Raw genomic sequence first — 17,600 nt, forward strand, 5'->3', positions numbered from 1 at the left:
CATAATATGTTTACAAGAAAAAAGAGAGCAGATCACTAAAATAATGTATGAAGATATATTTTCTTGTTTTGGTTCATTTGTTAAACGAACCACTAACTTTTTTAATTTTAACTGGATTTTCGTCATGTAACTCATACGTTTATTCCTAATTATTATCGCCAACATTACTTTGTTTAATTAATTTTGTCGAGGCTAATCGCAATTACTCTACAGCATATATATGGAATATATATAAGCGAAATACCACTCATCACGAGTTTTACTTAACTATGCACACGATCGACTTGAAATTTGTCACAGTTACTCCTTAACCGACGTAGACGGAAACGGATTTTAAACGGATTAAAAAAAAGATTTTACGCAAATCCTATCCAAAATACATTTTTCTTTTTCTATCCGTGTGAAGCCGGGTCGAATAGCTAGTATATTATATGTACAGACGTGAATTAGTCAACCTGACGAGTCGTATATTGAATAAAGTATTAACATAATGACTAGGGGTCAACGAAGCCACGTACATTAAAGGATCGATCATATCTGCGCAATAAAGTGGAGCGTAAGCGAATACGAACAACCAAGACCAATAAATTTAGAACAAAGATACTTTACATTGTAGTTGTACAATTATTATTGTTATTACAGTATAACAATTTTTCTATTTTCTTAAAATAATGATTTTTACAAATACAAAATTTGTCTGTAGTTTTAAAAGCGATTACACAAAGAATACATTTTAATATAGACCAAAAGTGTATCATTCAGCTTCAGCTATACCATACAAGCTCTTGGCCTGATAGGGCATCATTAAAGTCAAAACCCAAATTCGTTTGTCTTTATTTTTCAAGAAAGTAACCATCTAAACGCCTCAAGTTATAAGATAAGAAGCACATCAGACTAGAATCATCAAAATAAGTTTCATTGAAATAAATTCATAATTATGTACCCTCTATATTAAAAAAAAAATGTGTTTGTGCGTATGTTCGTAAATATTTACACACAGCCTAATAAGAGAATGAAAACCTGGTTGAAATTTTCATAAGGTTTGAATCAACAAGTACTTTTTATTAAAAAAAAGTAAATTATGATAATAATATATAGTGGATAATACGTTAAAATTTTTTTTTGTGTTATCTATTAGAAATTAAATTAAGGAATTGAAAAATATATGATTAATGCTCATAGACATTCAACAACTGTGAATTACAAACACAAACTGTGAATTTACACAAAAGGACAATAAATATGAAAGCTAGTTAAGATGATACTCTTATATTCTCTATCTTAAGGTTTTTATTTGTTTATGTATATATAAAAATGTATTTAACATAACTTAATACTATATAAAATTACTAGCTAATCGTAAAAATGTATTTTGGATATGATTTGCGTTAAGTCCATTATTAGTGAGCGTCTACGCCGGGGAAGGAGTAACTGTGACAAATTTCAAGTCAATCGGGCAAATTGTTTAGGATATATATATTTCGCTTATATATATAGAGATTATGTTTCTATTTAAAAATTTTAGTAATATGAAATTAATAAAAGTGTGTATGTACATAAGCTACTTAGCTCATGCACATCTAACATTAGAATTATTTTTAAAAATAACATTAAAATAATTCTTACGTAAAAGAGACCTCTATTGGAAATGTCTAGAAACTCAAAGCGACTCAGGGAAAAGTTTCATGAAAATTCCGGCAGATGTCGTGGTTTTTCGTTGAATGTAGCACCTGTATTTTATTTTATTTTACCTTGTCATTATTTTAAAATCATATATTTTGTGTATAATTATTAATTTTCATGTAATATTATTTAGAGCAAAAATTATAGATAATTTAATTTACTACTTTGGTAGGGCTTCCCAGTGAATGCGAAGTGTGAATCACAAAGTCGCTTTTTACTATCAAACGTAAATGTTTTTTTTTTCAATTTATTGCAAAAGATGAGTGGACGGTAGTGCACTTACTGACACGAGGGTCACAATAAGTTATATACAAAACAAACCTGATAACTTATCAATCATGTGTCCCTCTCTTGTAATACCAATATCTAAAAGCTCCAGATTGTTCCAAAGCTCATTGCACGCCTGTTCCCAAACATAATAAAATGTATAACAAATAGTATCAATACAAATAAATATTCTATTAGAAATAACCTTACTAAATCGAAGCCGAAAGTATTTTTAAAAATAGACTGAATAACTGAAAATAAGTGAAAATGTTTCCAACTGAATATATCATGAATTCTATCTGTAAGTAAAAATAAAATTACTGAATAACTCTATAACATAATTAAATGTCTGTGTTAAATAAATAAGTATATAAAATTTTGATGCCGATAGTAAGATCTTCAGAATTGTTAAATAATCTATCAATTCGTGTAAAATATGAATTAAACACTTCGTACCGAAAATGCTAGTAAAACATATTCAACCACATCAAGTAATTAAATATTTACTGGTGGTGCTTTGTGCAAGCTCGTCTGGATAGGTACCACCCACTCATCAGATATTCTACCGCAAAACAGCAGTACTTGGTATTGTTGTGTTCCGGTTTGAAGGGTGAGTGAGCCAGTGTAATTACAGGCACAAGAGACATAACATCTTAGTTCCCAAGATGGTGGCGCATTAGTGATGTAAGCGATGGTTAACATTTCTTACAATGCCAATGTCTATGAGCATTGGTGACTTACCATCAGATGAACCATATGCTCGTCCGCCTTCCTATTATATAAAAAATATACTTGAAGGATTAATTATTATTTAACATTTTATGTTGTTCTCCAGATTGGAAATTTAATCTTGCTCAATAGCAACTTCCTTAATTTAATAATGAGCGTATGTTGCCAAATTAATCTGTTATAACTTAATCTTTGCTCTCCTTTTCGGCTTTAAATTAAATTAATTTTAATAAATTAGTATTTGTTGTAAACTAATAATTACTTTCACTCAATAAATAAATATATATATATATACACACATCGTACACTAAAATCACTATATAGGTGTTGACTTACGCGACAGCGACTTAATCGAAAATTAAAAAGTGACTATTCTAATAGTGACTCCTAAATGGCGATAACGGTATTGATGAAGAGAAGAAAGAAAAGGAGAACTCAAATTTTATCCAGTGCTTAAGTGTTTTCTGCAGTTGACGATTTTAGGCGTCATGAATCTTTAGTAGTTATAAAATTTCATGTTATTACTGATATATCAAAATATTTTTGTACTAAGATCAGTAATAAGCCATAAGTAACTGTTTTTTATGTGTATTGTGTACGCAACTCTTTACACAAAATTGTAACACATCATTGTTTCTACCTTTTTCAGAGCCCTTTTATATCGTCTTAACAATTATATTGTACTAGTTATCGTTCTTATATTTCTGTTTCTGTTTCTGTAACTGTAAATAATTGATATCAACATTTGTTTGAAACAGTGTCTAATCTAAGAAAATGATATGGAATACTTTTTTGAAGTATTCATCAATACTTCTCAATTAAGTCATTAGCGAACGTTTGGCAGACACTTGACATTGATGCCATGAAAAATAGGCTAGTCGTCAATTGAAATACCACTTGCGAGATACACCGTAAATATTAGGTATATTCGACATCTTGTGGAAATATACGGTATTTTTCTAAACCTTTTATTTCTCTCAATTGGAAGAAAAGCATTGTACTGTGTACATAAACATTTTCTATTTTGTTTTTTTAAATATAGGTTCTGGATTATTTTTCGCCATGAAAACTAAGACTGATTTTTTTCTTTTTAATTATTCATTGGATAATATATATAAGTTGAAGCTGATTGAATCATCAGCAAAACATTTTTTTTTTGTTTTTGTAATAGCAGTAAAAAATTAACTTTATCTGAAGACTTAGTTTGAAAATTGTTGTCATAATTTTTTTAAGAAATAAGATTATTTAACGCACATATCTTTGCTTTATAAAACATGCGATTTTATTAAGAAAAATAATTTAAAAATACATCTTTAGCTGATTTAAATATACATCTCCATCAATTTATTAAAATATGATCTATTTGTTTTTTAATCAAACGTTCTCGTATGCAGAGACGAATAAATGAGAAACACACAGTGTGCCAATCCCTAATAAATGGGATAACGGTAAGCGAATGATGGATGAGGAATAAGGTATTATTATGTGATAGTTACATAACAGCAAAATAAACTAAAATATTTTTTAAGATATTTTCCGCAAATGGTATAGTGGTTATATAGCACCACAATTCAGGAATAGATTTGAACACAAAGATGTTTACCATTACCTACATGTGTAAATTAAAATTTTTAATCCTTGCTTTGTTGTTTCAGCTTCGATGTGGAGAATGGCGGGGGCGCCGGCGGTGTTGCAGGGGGCGCACGCTCCCCACTCGAGGGCGGCTCGCCCTCGGCTGCGCTGGTTCTCCAATCCATGCCCCAGCGCCGCGAGTCCTTCCTCTACCGATCTGACTCCGACTTCGAAATGTCGCCCAAGTCGATGTCGCGAAACAGCTCTATTGCCAGCGAGAGGTAGGTTCATGTAATATTATAGATTTAAAGTAGATAGTAATTCGTAAAAAGCAATCTAAAAAATTAAAAATAGCCAATTTATTCATTCTAATTCTGTAAATGATGACGTCAGTTTTTGAAATGAAAAAAAGAACATTAATAATAAGCCTTGATGATAGAATGAATGTCGTCATTTGAATATGAAGGTTAATGACTTAATTAAAACAATATTTTTAAACAACAACAACTTAACAAACTATACTTTAAAAGATAAGTCATAACTGCAACAATATGGAAAAGTTTCTTCAAGTTATAGTTACAACAATTAATTATTTCGTTGAGGAACGGGGGTGATAAAGAAAATTTTAGAAAAATCATTGTTCGAGTTTAACTCAAAAGAAAACATATATGATATTGAAATAAATATTTCCTTCAAGAGTAGTTTACAATACACTGTTACAGCTTATACATATGTTATACACTCGTAGCCACAGCCTAAAGTAACTAATTTACAATTTCGCAGGGATTAATTTATCTCAACACAAAAACAAAGTTTATTACTTATATGGGTAAAAGTAAGTTTAAATTACGATATAATAAAATCAAATTCAACTACCTTTGTACTGAGACTAATAAATCACAAACATGAAAAACACTTCTAACATTACATTAACAAAATTAAAAGCTTACGATTAAGTAATTACCGAAACAAATGAATATTATAAACATAATTACTTGAAAATATCAAAACATGCTATTTGCGGTTATGAGAGTAACATTAATGTTCAATAATTTCATTTTAAATACAAAATCATAGGCATAGTTGTTAGTACGACGAAAAAATTGATTTACAATTAACCAAATTACTTTAAAACAATATACTCATAATGAGTACTATTTATCCGATAAAAGCACGTTTTGGGTACATAATATATATATATGACGGTAATCATGTTATATTTTCTTGCGTGAATTAAATACAGAAAAAGCTTTGGGCTATAAATTTAAACGCTACCACAACAAATCTTTTTTAATGTGGAAAATTATCGAAAAATTAAATGAAAGTGAAGTGAATTCAAGTGAGTTGTAGGTAAATTATAAAACTTTTAAAGCAAATTGTGCACACTTAAACCACGAATACTCTTATTTTTTAAATATAACCTAAAAATATATTTTTTAACAAATAGCTCCGTATTCGTTAGCATATACGCTACTCACGATCAAACTCATAAAAAACATACTAAATTATGTTGCACTTAATTAATATAAAGGTACTATAAATGACTGTGGATTGAATTATCATGTATAGATTTTTTTTAATCCAGGTTAATTAATTTTGTTAATACAGTTGTTAAACAAAAAGATAAAAATTAAAAAAAAAACAGGCAACATTCCTAGAATTTATTTTGTACCTATAGCACAGTGTCCAATTTTATGAACTACAAGACACACTGAACAATGTAGTCACTCAAGAACGCTTCGAATCATGTTAAAGTAAGCCGTTTTCCAATAAAATACCGTATAAATGTTTTTGTATAACTAACAGTTAAGTAGAGCTTACTCACAAAGCGTACACACTGGTAATAGCATGCGAACGTAATATGTATTTCATTGATCCTTGTGCTGTTTTGTAACAAGAATGTTACCTAGTGAATGTTTTAAATTAAACTACAAAATTACTAGATTATGCGACCTTAATCATGCTATTGCCACCACCAAGACAAAGCCTGCCACTACACTCCAGCACAAACTATTTGGTGTGAAGCTAGACCCGCATTCTCGTAAGCGCGACCTGAACCGCTTAGGTGTTTGAAGTCTTCGTTCTATCTTTCTTTTCCATATTTTTTAATTGCTTGCAGATTCAAGGAGGTCGAGGCGGCACAGCTGGACAGAGCGTATGTATACTTACCTGCGAACGTATTTGGCATGTCCGCTTTATTGACACTTCCTGATTTTCTGAGCATGCTCTTCTATAGCTAATACTCTTGACGTATCCTGGTTATGATGAATGTTGTATTGTACATTTTTGGCTATTTTTGTTTCTCATTCAAAGTCATCATCTCAACTAATATGTTAGTGCCGTAAGCTTATCAGGCTATGGTAAGTTACCTTTTGTAAGTATCATTTAGATTTTTTCATATCGATTCAATAAATATAATGTTATCTACATGCAAATAAACATAACCGGAACCTTAAACATAATACCTTTAATTAAATAAAACTGGCAATTGGTTTCACCTTCACATAGAATTTAAATTGACATGAAAAATCGACATCTTTATAGGTTCGATGTCAATACTCCCGTTTCACATTTCTCTTTGAGCTCCTATATCAAGGAATCTCATTACATTTGGAAGAAAATAAAATATCACAATTTACTTGATCTTTCTACTAATATCCATATTTAGTATGATCATCATGAAATTTATTTACCTTTTATTCCACTTTAACTATTGCACTTTCCATACCTTCTGATCACTTCGTTTGAAAAATCAATTTTTTAAATAAGTTTCCAATCTTTTGGAGAAAATGCACCTTTTTCACACCTAACGACTAGAAATGGATTCTGTCATATTATGTCTGTTTTGGATTTCTACTCAAACAAACGTCGAAATTTAACAGTTTTTAATAATGCCTAATTTACTCATTTATATTTGCTCTTTACATATAAAATAGTCTAACAAATCTTTAAGAATTCCCAATATCTGATAACAGAGGATTTTTAAATAATCATGATACACCTGAATCTCACTAAAGGTTGATAATACTCTTACTGTCCCTCAATTTCCACGTCGAACATTGATTACCGGCGCTCACCGCCGCCAGTTCCATTAGCGCCAAATTTATCCTCGGGTAAAGTCGCGCACTCTCGGCGGTAGCCGGGCGAGTGAGTGGGATGCCGCGGGCCGCCGGCAGCCGCCGCTGCGCCGTATTCTCCTCCATTGACAGTCCGCGCGGCGCGCCGGCGGTACGTTGCTTCAATGCCAAGACACGTTTAGCTTTGCGGTCCAGTGCGCCGAGAAAGACCCTCTAGAAACGTTAACCCCTATTAAAATGTGACTTTTTTTATTTGTTATTAAATTTACACAAAGTAACGCCTCACGTTCGGATACAGAGACAATAAGTGATATTATGCAAATACGTATTATATATTTTAACTATATGTACCTTAAAAAAACGTGCTTATTGACGATTATTAGGTGTGTTCATGAAGCTCACAGTTGGACACCAGCGAGGTCATTCACTGGTTCGACGAGTCCGCCCCGGTTTACTATTTCATTTCACATGATGAACTAGACAGATTCTTTGACTCGCATATGAAGTGCCAAAGATGTATGATAATGAGGGCCTAACCTTATCAAAAAACCTTGAAAACATTCAGTAGCACATTGTTTTATTGATTGCGTTGTTGTGATGCTTACCGAAGTTCGCGAGTTATAAAAACACTAGTTGCGTTGTTGTCGATAAGAACACACGAGTGTGATAAAAAAATGTAAAATTAGTACATATTTGATATTTTGATATAATACCGAATGTGCATGGATTACAGTGATCGATATTAATTTGGCAATAAGCGCCATTAATTACGGGAAACAATTGATAGTTGTCGTCACTTGTCAAAGCGTTAATTCAAACTAAAGTTATAGAGACACGACCACAAACAACATAAAACGCGTACGGCTTAGATAAGGCAATAAACAATGAGATTTGAATACATTCTCGTGTAGTCAGCGTGAGCTAAAATCACCAAAATGCATCGTACAGGCTCTCAGTCTGAAGGGTTGGGCGCAAGTGGAGGTTCGACATTTATAACCAAGAGCTCTGCTTCAGAGCACAGCATGGCCACCAGCGTATCTACAGCTAGTACCGGCAGCACATTACCCCGTACCCTGAGCACCAGTGTATTGCGTATCAAAAATAGGTCCACATTTTGGGACAAATTCTGGGATGAGCGCACTAGGCGTGACGCGTGAGTACCTCTATATGCCTCATATAAATCTGCAATTTTAATTTTAATGTCGTTATCGTATAATATTTAGTTAAAAATAAGGTTTAATTATTTATTAAATATAACTAATCACCAACAAAGACAATCATTAGTTTTTTTTTAATCTGCACTTAAAAACGTAACCACTGGTAACATACAATTAGTTTTCCGTTAAAAACGACTAAATTTATTGGTATTTTATATTAATGTGTCATTTTTTAAAAGTAAACGCTAGCGAAATAATTACTGATATAGGGCAGTTTTTTATGGGAGTAGCTCAAAAATGGTCGAAGGTAAGGTCTGCTAAACGTTCAAGTTCTTTGGAAATATCACATAAAAATCTGGAACGTATGGTAAGATAATAATAAATAATATTATGCTGACGTGATACAACTTAAGCAATTAATGCCGAAACAATTAATATGTGACGGGCCAGTTGGCGTGGTTGGTAGATACTCGCCTTTCACGCCGAAGATTGTGCGTTCGATTCCCACCCAGGACAGACATTTGTATGCATGAAGATGTCTGTTTGTTCTGAGTCTGGGTGTAATTATCTATATAAGTATGTATTTACAAAAGAAAAGTAGGATATGTAGTATATCAGATGTCTGGTTTCCATAGTATAAGCTCTGCTTAGTTAAGGATCAGATGGCCGTGTGTGAATAATGTCCCAGGATATTATTAATGCAGGAGACCAATGAGCGTTTTATTTACATAACATTTTGCATGGGTAAATCCATTTCAAAGTAAAAAATTATTTATTAATTTAATTTAAGGGTTGTTTTTGATCGAAAACATAAATAATAAAATATTGTGGGTAGAAAAAAAATCACAAAAACCCGATTATCTTTCCATTTTATTCATCTTCGTAACGCTAAATTATTAAGGCAAAAACTGGATAATTAATTATATTTAAAAATAATCTAGAGCTATCATTAAAGACTTTTGTAAAACCGTTGCGTTTTATTTTTATAACGATTAAAAGATTTCTATACTTGTTTTTAAATTAGTAACTGCGGCGCAAATGAGACGAGGGGGCTATAGAAAACAAATTAACAGCCCTTTGGATTATTTGTCATACTATAGCTGAATAATAATAATAACTATACCATATTCTTCAGAATAATTTATGAAATATTTGCAACACCAGCGACAGCCTGTTAATGTCCCACTGTTGCACTAAGGCCTATCCCTTTTGAGGAGAAGGTTTGGAGCTTATTCCACCACGCTGCTCCATTGCTGGTTGGTAGAATACACATGTGGCAGAATTTAAATGAAACTAGACACATGCAAGTTTTCTCACGATGTTTTCCTTTACCGTCAAGCACGAGATGAATTTTAAACACAAATTAAGCACATGAAAATTTAGTGGCGCTTGCCCGGGCTTGAACCCACGATCATCGGTTAAGATTCACGCGTTTTAACCACTAGGCCATCTCGGCATTTTTGCAATACCAAAAAAATTAATACAATAATGCCGGTCGTTGTAGATAAAAAAAGTATTGAAGTGAAATCGCGTACCGTGAGAGGCACGCGAGTGACATTTAAAATTTTTGCGGCTTTCGGGAGCTATCAATTAATGGGATAATCTTAATAGGATTCAAAAGCAGCGATAAAACTGACATTCATTAATAATTAAAATTAATCCTAACACTTAAACGGATAGACTGTGTAGGAGTTACAATGTCGCTAAAAACAAACAATATTTGTTGCAGTATGATGACTATACAGATTACTCTGAGATTTTCATCTCACAGGAAGTAGTTTGTTTCCTAATCATTGCTATTGCTGGACCTTAAAAATATCATTCCTTAATGACGCGTGACTCTTTGCTTTTTTATTTTATAAGTACATTTATGAATTTGATGTGTAATTTTCTTTAATAACTCAAATGTAATACATTCGTAAATCATACTAAAAGATTCATCATAGATAAAGATTTAAAAAGTAAAGATTTAAAAACAAATTATTTGTTACCATGTGCGAATAATTGCACATAAATAAATAAGCATTTTAATTAAATGTAAAAAAAACTTGTTTAATAAATAATACGCAGTATTCTGGTATTCGCGTTATAACCACCGCCCCGTTGCACGTAGAGCATTATAGATAAAAACATAACTACTTCCGACCGTTATAAATAACACTATTAGACGAGGTAATAGAACAAAGTCTTTTTAGAATTGTTCTAATCGACAAAATCTAATTAAAATACAATTAAATATCTCGAAAGAAGTTATTAATGGGCGACAAACGCATTTTATAAAAATTATGACATTTAGTTTGTTGCTTTTTACTACTACTTTAGTAGTAACATGCAAATATGCTTGGATATTAATTGAAACTACTTTTTTTGTAATTGTATATATATAGCGTTGAAAAGGTAGCCGTAATATGTTTGTATCTTCTCAAAATACCCTTCAACTGGAGATAATATTTCGTCCAACAACATAATATGAATATTGAAACTATGACTTAACTGGTATATTTAATTTCAGTATTATTTAGCAGATTTTTATTTTCAAAGTGATCATTTCATGATCAGGTATACAGAGTACATAAATTGTCCGTTAAATAGTAAATACGCTAGAAAATATGTAACAACTTTTACTTAATATGAAATTAAATATAACGAGAAAAATATTACTTAGTTTGTATGTTTGATAAATAAAATAAAGCGGCGCCAAGGATACCTGAAATAGTATTTATAAAAATAATAATGCACGTGAACCAACAGGAAATTTACACTAGCAATAATACTTAGAAAAAATAATTAATATCCAACACATGTTTGTTTGTTTAACAACAAAAATATATACTATATGCGATAGAGTATTGTATTATAGATTATAATCTGACCGGCTACTCCCCGCGTTTTCGACCACGTTAAACCACTGTTCAATATTATAGCGTCATGTTATACAGTCTATGACTTGTAAATCCTAATATTAACGCATTCAAACAAACAAAAATATTAATTAGTTTTATAATATTGATAAAGATTATTAACTATTGAAAAAATATTGTTTGGATTTAATTATAAAATAGTTTTCCTGTATCGTTTAAAAATCATTTAGATATATACGAACGTATGGTATATACGAAAAAATATTTTTTTTCAAAGACACAAGAAACAAAAATATTACGTATCAAAATAGCAAAAGTACGTTTGAACAAATAATTTAACATTTATACCATGAATACGCATTCAAACTAGTATTTTTTTAAAATAAATAATAATCAAATAAAGTAATAAAATATCTTATACATTCCCATTCCCCTTGACTTATTTTTTTCTTGGTAACACAGGGGTACTTTTTAATTTATAGCTTAAAGTAGTACTTTATTTTTATCATTTATTATCTTTATATATATACTCAAGTCTTCAACACAATATTTAAAAAATACATTATATATTCAGAGTTAAACATTTATTTCATGAAAAAGACAAATGAAGATCAGAGAACATAAAAACTAAGAAATGGACAGATGACATTAACAAGGTTGCAGGGCTATTGTTGACAAAAATAGCTTACCACAGACACAAATGAATTTCACTGGAGAGTGCTACTCGCGACGCGAGAAACGCTAATACTTTACATTTCTAAATGTTTCATCCATATTTCAAGATATAAAAGTCAAATCTTTCTGTATTTATTTTTTAAAATGCTCTGTGTTAACTAAATATTAAAAGATATTAAAATCGTGCTGATAACGATGCCCGAGCTTATAAACCTAACTAGATAGTGATATTGTTCTTAATTTTAATGATGAAACTAAATTCAAGGTATAAAAAATTGTTTAAATAAAAAAATATTTCTAGAGAAATTATTAGTTCCTATTATTACTATGTCGAACATCGTTTCTCTTGATTACTGTATCATATTAAATTCCACCTTATATAACTACAAGAACAGTAAACAGTGAAGTAGGTGTCGAAAAGTTGTTGCAACTAAACTAAATATAGGACGATGTTTGTTAGAGCAAGGCAAATGCAAATAAAAGTCTATATTTAGCACTGGTTAATATTTACCTTCACAATATCCGAGGGCACCTTAAGCTGTTGATCTTCTCTCATTGTAATTTTACTACTAGTCATTAATCAATCGGTAATTAATGATATATATACAAAGAGACCAACATTCCATCAATACGATAATCTTTATAATAATAAATGTAAAATTACTTATTAATTTAATTTACAAATATATTTTAACATACCAGATTATTACTACTAGTGGAAGGGCATTGTGCAAACTCGTCTGGGTAGGTACCACCCACTCATCAGATATTATACGCAAAACAACAGTACTTGGTATTGTTGTATTTCAGTTTAAAGGGTGAGTGAACCAGTGTAATTACATACAGATACAAGAGATAGAACATCTTAGTCCCCAAGGTTGATGGCGCATTGGCGATGTAAGCTATGGTTAACATTTCTTAATAAATAAATAAACAATGCCAATTTCTATAGGCGTTGGTGACCGTTTACCATCAGGTGGCCCATATAATATGTTGTGGCTATAAAAAATATTTGTGGGCATTAGGCAGTAATACAGTTTGTTTTTCAACGTGTTAGTGTCAATATAAAGATTTCAATGTAAAAAATAAACGGATAACTTGTATATACTCATAACTTATATACCTTGTACAATATCTTTATAAATTTGTATCAGATAATATTATTACTAATAGTAAGTACTGATGTTCTTAGAATCTTTATATAAAATTTAATTTAATTTTACAACATCAAAAACTTAAGTTGATAAAAGTTTGTTTCATATATTTTAAATGGTAATATTTTGTATCATAATACGACAGGACCTAGATGCTGCGTGGGCTTAAATGAAAACACGTGCCGGTGCAGGCAGGGCCTACCTTTCTATAAATAAGCGCTTTGAGTGAGAAAGAGCAGATTCCCTGATAACGTTTGTTTGCTTATCCAACAATAAAACGGCTAGCGTTATATATTCTATTGTCACAGTTCGACAATATATTTAACTTCGAGGTTATTAATGCTATAAATAAATAAATAGTGCATATATAATGCATTTTTAAATGAGTTAATATACCGTACCTTTACATTTAATTTTAAATATTATAAGTGTTATATTAGATCTTGGAATTGAAGTGATCGTTCTCAGAATGTTTCAAATAAAGTCTAATATGTGAACACTATTTTCGGTGAACTTGTATGTCTGATGGGTATGAATAATAATATGAGCTAAATCTGTAAAAATAAATCTACTAAGTAAGAAAATACATAAAAAATAACGAATAAACACCACAGACAACTTTGTCGCGATACAATTTAAGATCAACCCCATGTATATATCAAACAACATCCCCAGGTCACTATTTACAAAATGGAAAAACATTTTTGATTGATTGATTCAATCATTAATGCCTCTTTCATTTGATTACGATTTAACGAATGATTCAGGTATATGCTCTGAGTCAGATACAGACATTATCTTCAAGATAACGCCTCAGAGTCCGTCTAGGTAAATTATAAAGTTTTTATTGACTTACATTACGCCATGTTTAAATGCAAATAAGGCAAGGAAATTTGAATCGGCCTGTATGATTTGTTACGTGTTTAATGTTACAAAAAATATTAAGCTTATTACTAATAAATTTTACAATAAATACAATTTACATTATTATTACAAATAAATTTTACATTACATTTATTGAAGATCGGATCTATAGTTTAAAAATGTAATGCAGCATTTATTTTTAAAGAAAACTAGTAATAGTTCAGTCAAAACAACAATATCAACTGACGCTTTAGACTTATGAAAGTGTCGCTTTAATATATTTGTCTTAAATATAACCAGGGATGAATTTAGATCAATAGCGAAAGAAACTGGGGTACCACGAGCAATGAGTCTATAATATAATTTATGTTTTTTTTTTAAATACCATCCGTTTAGCCAAAAAGCTGTAATGGGTAATTTTTCAAAAATATTTACAATATTCCACCAATAAATAATTTGAAAATAATGTTTTAGTTTGGTTCAAATATTATTAGGAGTTCCCCTTTTTCTGTTCCTCAGGGGCAATAAAAGTTAAATCCTGCATATTTCTAAGTGGCCAAATTAATATAGTTTAATAGCCACATTATTATCACACAAAATTCATAATGAACACAGGTTTTTGTAAGGAGGTAAATGTTTTTTTTTATTATTTATGTTTGCTTAAATAATCTTTCTTTTACTGAACTTCTAACACTGAAATGTAGATAATATTTATTTGATTACGAATATTATGAATACCAATTTTACCTTTTACGATTTTCTAACAAAAAACAATTTCGGTTAAAGTTGAATCGAAGTATTGTCACTTAAACGAAAGATACTCAACTCAAATTTTATAAGATATTTACCGAGTATTTGCAACATTTCTGAATAGCTGAAAATATACACATAATAACTCAAATAACTAACTATTTTAAAAACTAGTATTTTATCATCTTGAGAAAAGAATTGTGTATAAAACTCAAAGAAAAAATATGTAAATAGGTCACTCGAGGGTCTGCAATTGATCCAGTTGCGAGTTTGTATCATTTTTCTTCAGATGATATTGATAAATGTATCACAATCATTGTGAAACACGATTCCTAACCTTGCAATAATAATCCAACTCGTGGAGACAACGTTATTTTATGAAAACCTGCAACAAACCAGCGGCGCTTTCATGCCTGGGGAAATAAGGGAGGCCTTCTAACTTTCATCTACATTTATATTACTGATGAATTGCAAGAACCGGTGCTATAAATTTCCCTGGGGCTCGATAAATAATTTACACATTTATAGATAACGATATTCGACTAGTAACTATGAAATAAGGTCATCGTCAACTTAATTCTCGTTTGGGAGACAAATATGAGAAAATAGGATTGTTTATTTTGTACAATTTCCAACGAGCCGGTTGGCGTGGTTGGTAGATACTTGCCTTTCACGCCGAAGGTTGTGGGTTCGATTCCCAACCGGGAGAGACATTTGTGTGCATGAACATGTCTGTTTGTCCTGAGTCTGGGTGTAATTATCTATATAAGTATGTATTTCCAAAAAAAGGAGTATATGTAGTATATCAGTTGTCTGGTTTCCATAGCACAAGCTTTGTATAAGCTTAATTTGGGATCAGATAACTGTGTAAAAAAAAACCTTATGTTAGAATGGTAACAATAAATACTGAAATGAAAGTATCAAAAATTGTAATTCAAGAGTATTAATTTACATAGGAACTAATTAAAAATCGAAAAATTTCATAATTATCCTTAAAATGTTATCACACTGTCAAAGTTTTAATGGACAGTTAACTATTGCTAATTGAACCGTACGGCACTAATTTTTAGACCGATTTTGTAATGAAATTACTTAATTACGGGCCAGGAACGACTTCATAATACTACTCGGTGCTTTGTTACATATGCATGCACATTATTGATCTTCAACCGCAAGCAGTTTGTTAATTATTCCATAGATTTCTAAATTAAATTTATGCAATAATAACGATGTACTATATATGATATACTTTAAAATTCAGTTACTTAATACCCATAACTTATGGAAGATCTCAATATTAAGCAATTTATATTTAGTTAGTTACGTCTAGTAGACATCTACACAACTGAGCTTAAGTATGCACTCTATAATGATAATTATTAAGAAAAGAAGTTATGGTATAGTTATACTACAAAGTCCTTTGTGTAACAGTATAAGCACTTAGACTGGCCCTGACTTCACGACGGGAGAGAAAACACAATTTCCGTCTAACTCACGTTCCTTATTAACGAAATGTTTATATAAGATATTTATAAGTCAATAGACATAGTATTCATTACTGTGCTACTTAATAAAGCAAATCATTATTTAGAAGTTTTAATAATGTTCGTAGATTAATTCAAAATATTCCCCTTTGTCATGTCACTCGTCGTTTCCATTGTGTTTTTAATACGTTTTTATTAACTCGTTTTGGACAATGTAAAGGTGAACTTCAATTAAATGAAAAAAAAACGTGGCTTATAATATGTGGTTTTATAACTTCTTTGTAGAGTCCTAATAGAATATTATATTATATACTTTAACATTCATTGATGTTACTAAGTATATAAATGGTATATTATGTAATTTGTGTCACTGATAAGGTCAAATTTTCTCTCGGATACCGTTCAATTTACTTAACGTGGGCGTACTAAAGCAACGTAGGCGGATACAGCTCTTTCTATTCTGAAACCGATTTTCCTCATTTATATGGACTTTTAAAATTAATACAACTTTATTCCTATTAGTCAGCCACATTGGCCATTAAAGAAGCTCGAGTTTTAGTTTTGTGTTATAAACTTCAAATAACTAAATATTTTATTCATTTCATTTTTTTATTTTTTTTACGATAGTCGCCACCCACTACACATTAGTACTTATTCCATCGCTACACATTAATACTCTGTATTGCAATGTTCTGTCTTAAAGGATGAGTGAGCTAGTGTATATTATTAGCAGTTCATTGACTGTGCAAGGAGTGCGAGTCTATGAACGGTGTGACCAGCTATCCCTTGATGAGAGACCTTATATTGTCTTATTATTATGAAGTCACGAAGATATTATAACTTATCCTTGGACTCGCTCACTCATCCTTCAAACTTGTACACACCAATATAAATTATTGATACTTGACATTAGATCAACTGATATGTGGGTGGTTAACCCAGACGTTGTAACGTTTATATAAATATATTCAATAAAATTAGATTGAAAAACGATGCTCACATAATATGATGCTTCAAGTAAAAGTATTAAACATTTCTTCTTAAATTAAAATCATATCTTCATAGTTACCATAGGAATTCCTCGAATCATAAGTTGACTTTATTCTGTCCTAAAATATGACGGTAACGTATATCTTATTAAATGTTGAGCAATTTTCCGTTTCGCAACCCTAATTTACGATGTAAATATTTTTTAATATATAAAATGTATTCATTTGTACTTAATCAATTTCGTCATCCGATAATTCCTTAACTATTTGACTTTCATTTAATTCAGCTTGTTCCGTAATCATATTTTCGTAGAACTGCATTTTATCTTCTGGTACAA

The 17,600-nt window shown here is 30.7% G+C and overlaps 1 protein-coding gene across 8 annotated transcripts in view; it reads left to right on the forward strand.

Annotated features, from left to right (window-relative positions):
- Nucleotides 1-17,600, forward strand: part of LOC126768474 (cAMP-specific 3',5'-cyclic phosphodiesterase) — a 341,168-nt gene that overhangs the window by 273,807 nt on the left and 49,761 nt on the right. For 6 of the 8 annotated variants that reach the window (XM_050486608.1, XM_050486611.1, XM_050486605.1 and 3 more), the window contains 2 exons: nt 4,335-4,532; nt 6,371-6,406. In XM_050486608.1, coding sequence (XP_050342565.1) covers nt 4,335-4,532; nt 6,371-6,406 — 234 coding nt within the window. The remainder of the gene's footprint in view (nt 1-4,334; nt 4,533-6,370; nt 6,407-17,600) is intronic. The other 2 variants (XM_050486607.1, XM_050486610.1) reach the window with 1 other exon arrangement.

The sequence above is a fragment of the Nymphalis io genome, chromosome 5 (assembly GCF_905147045.1).
Source record: "Nymphalis io chromosome 5, ilAglIoxx1.1, whole genome shotgun sequence".
In the NCBI taxonomy this organism is placed as follows: Eukaryota; Metazoa; Arthropoda; class Insecta; order Lepidoptera; family Nymphalidae; genus Nymphalis; species Nymphalis io.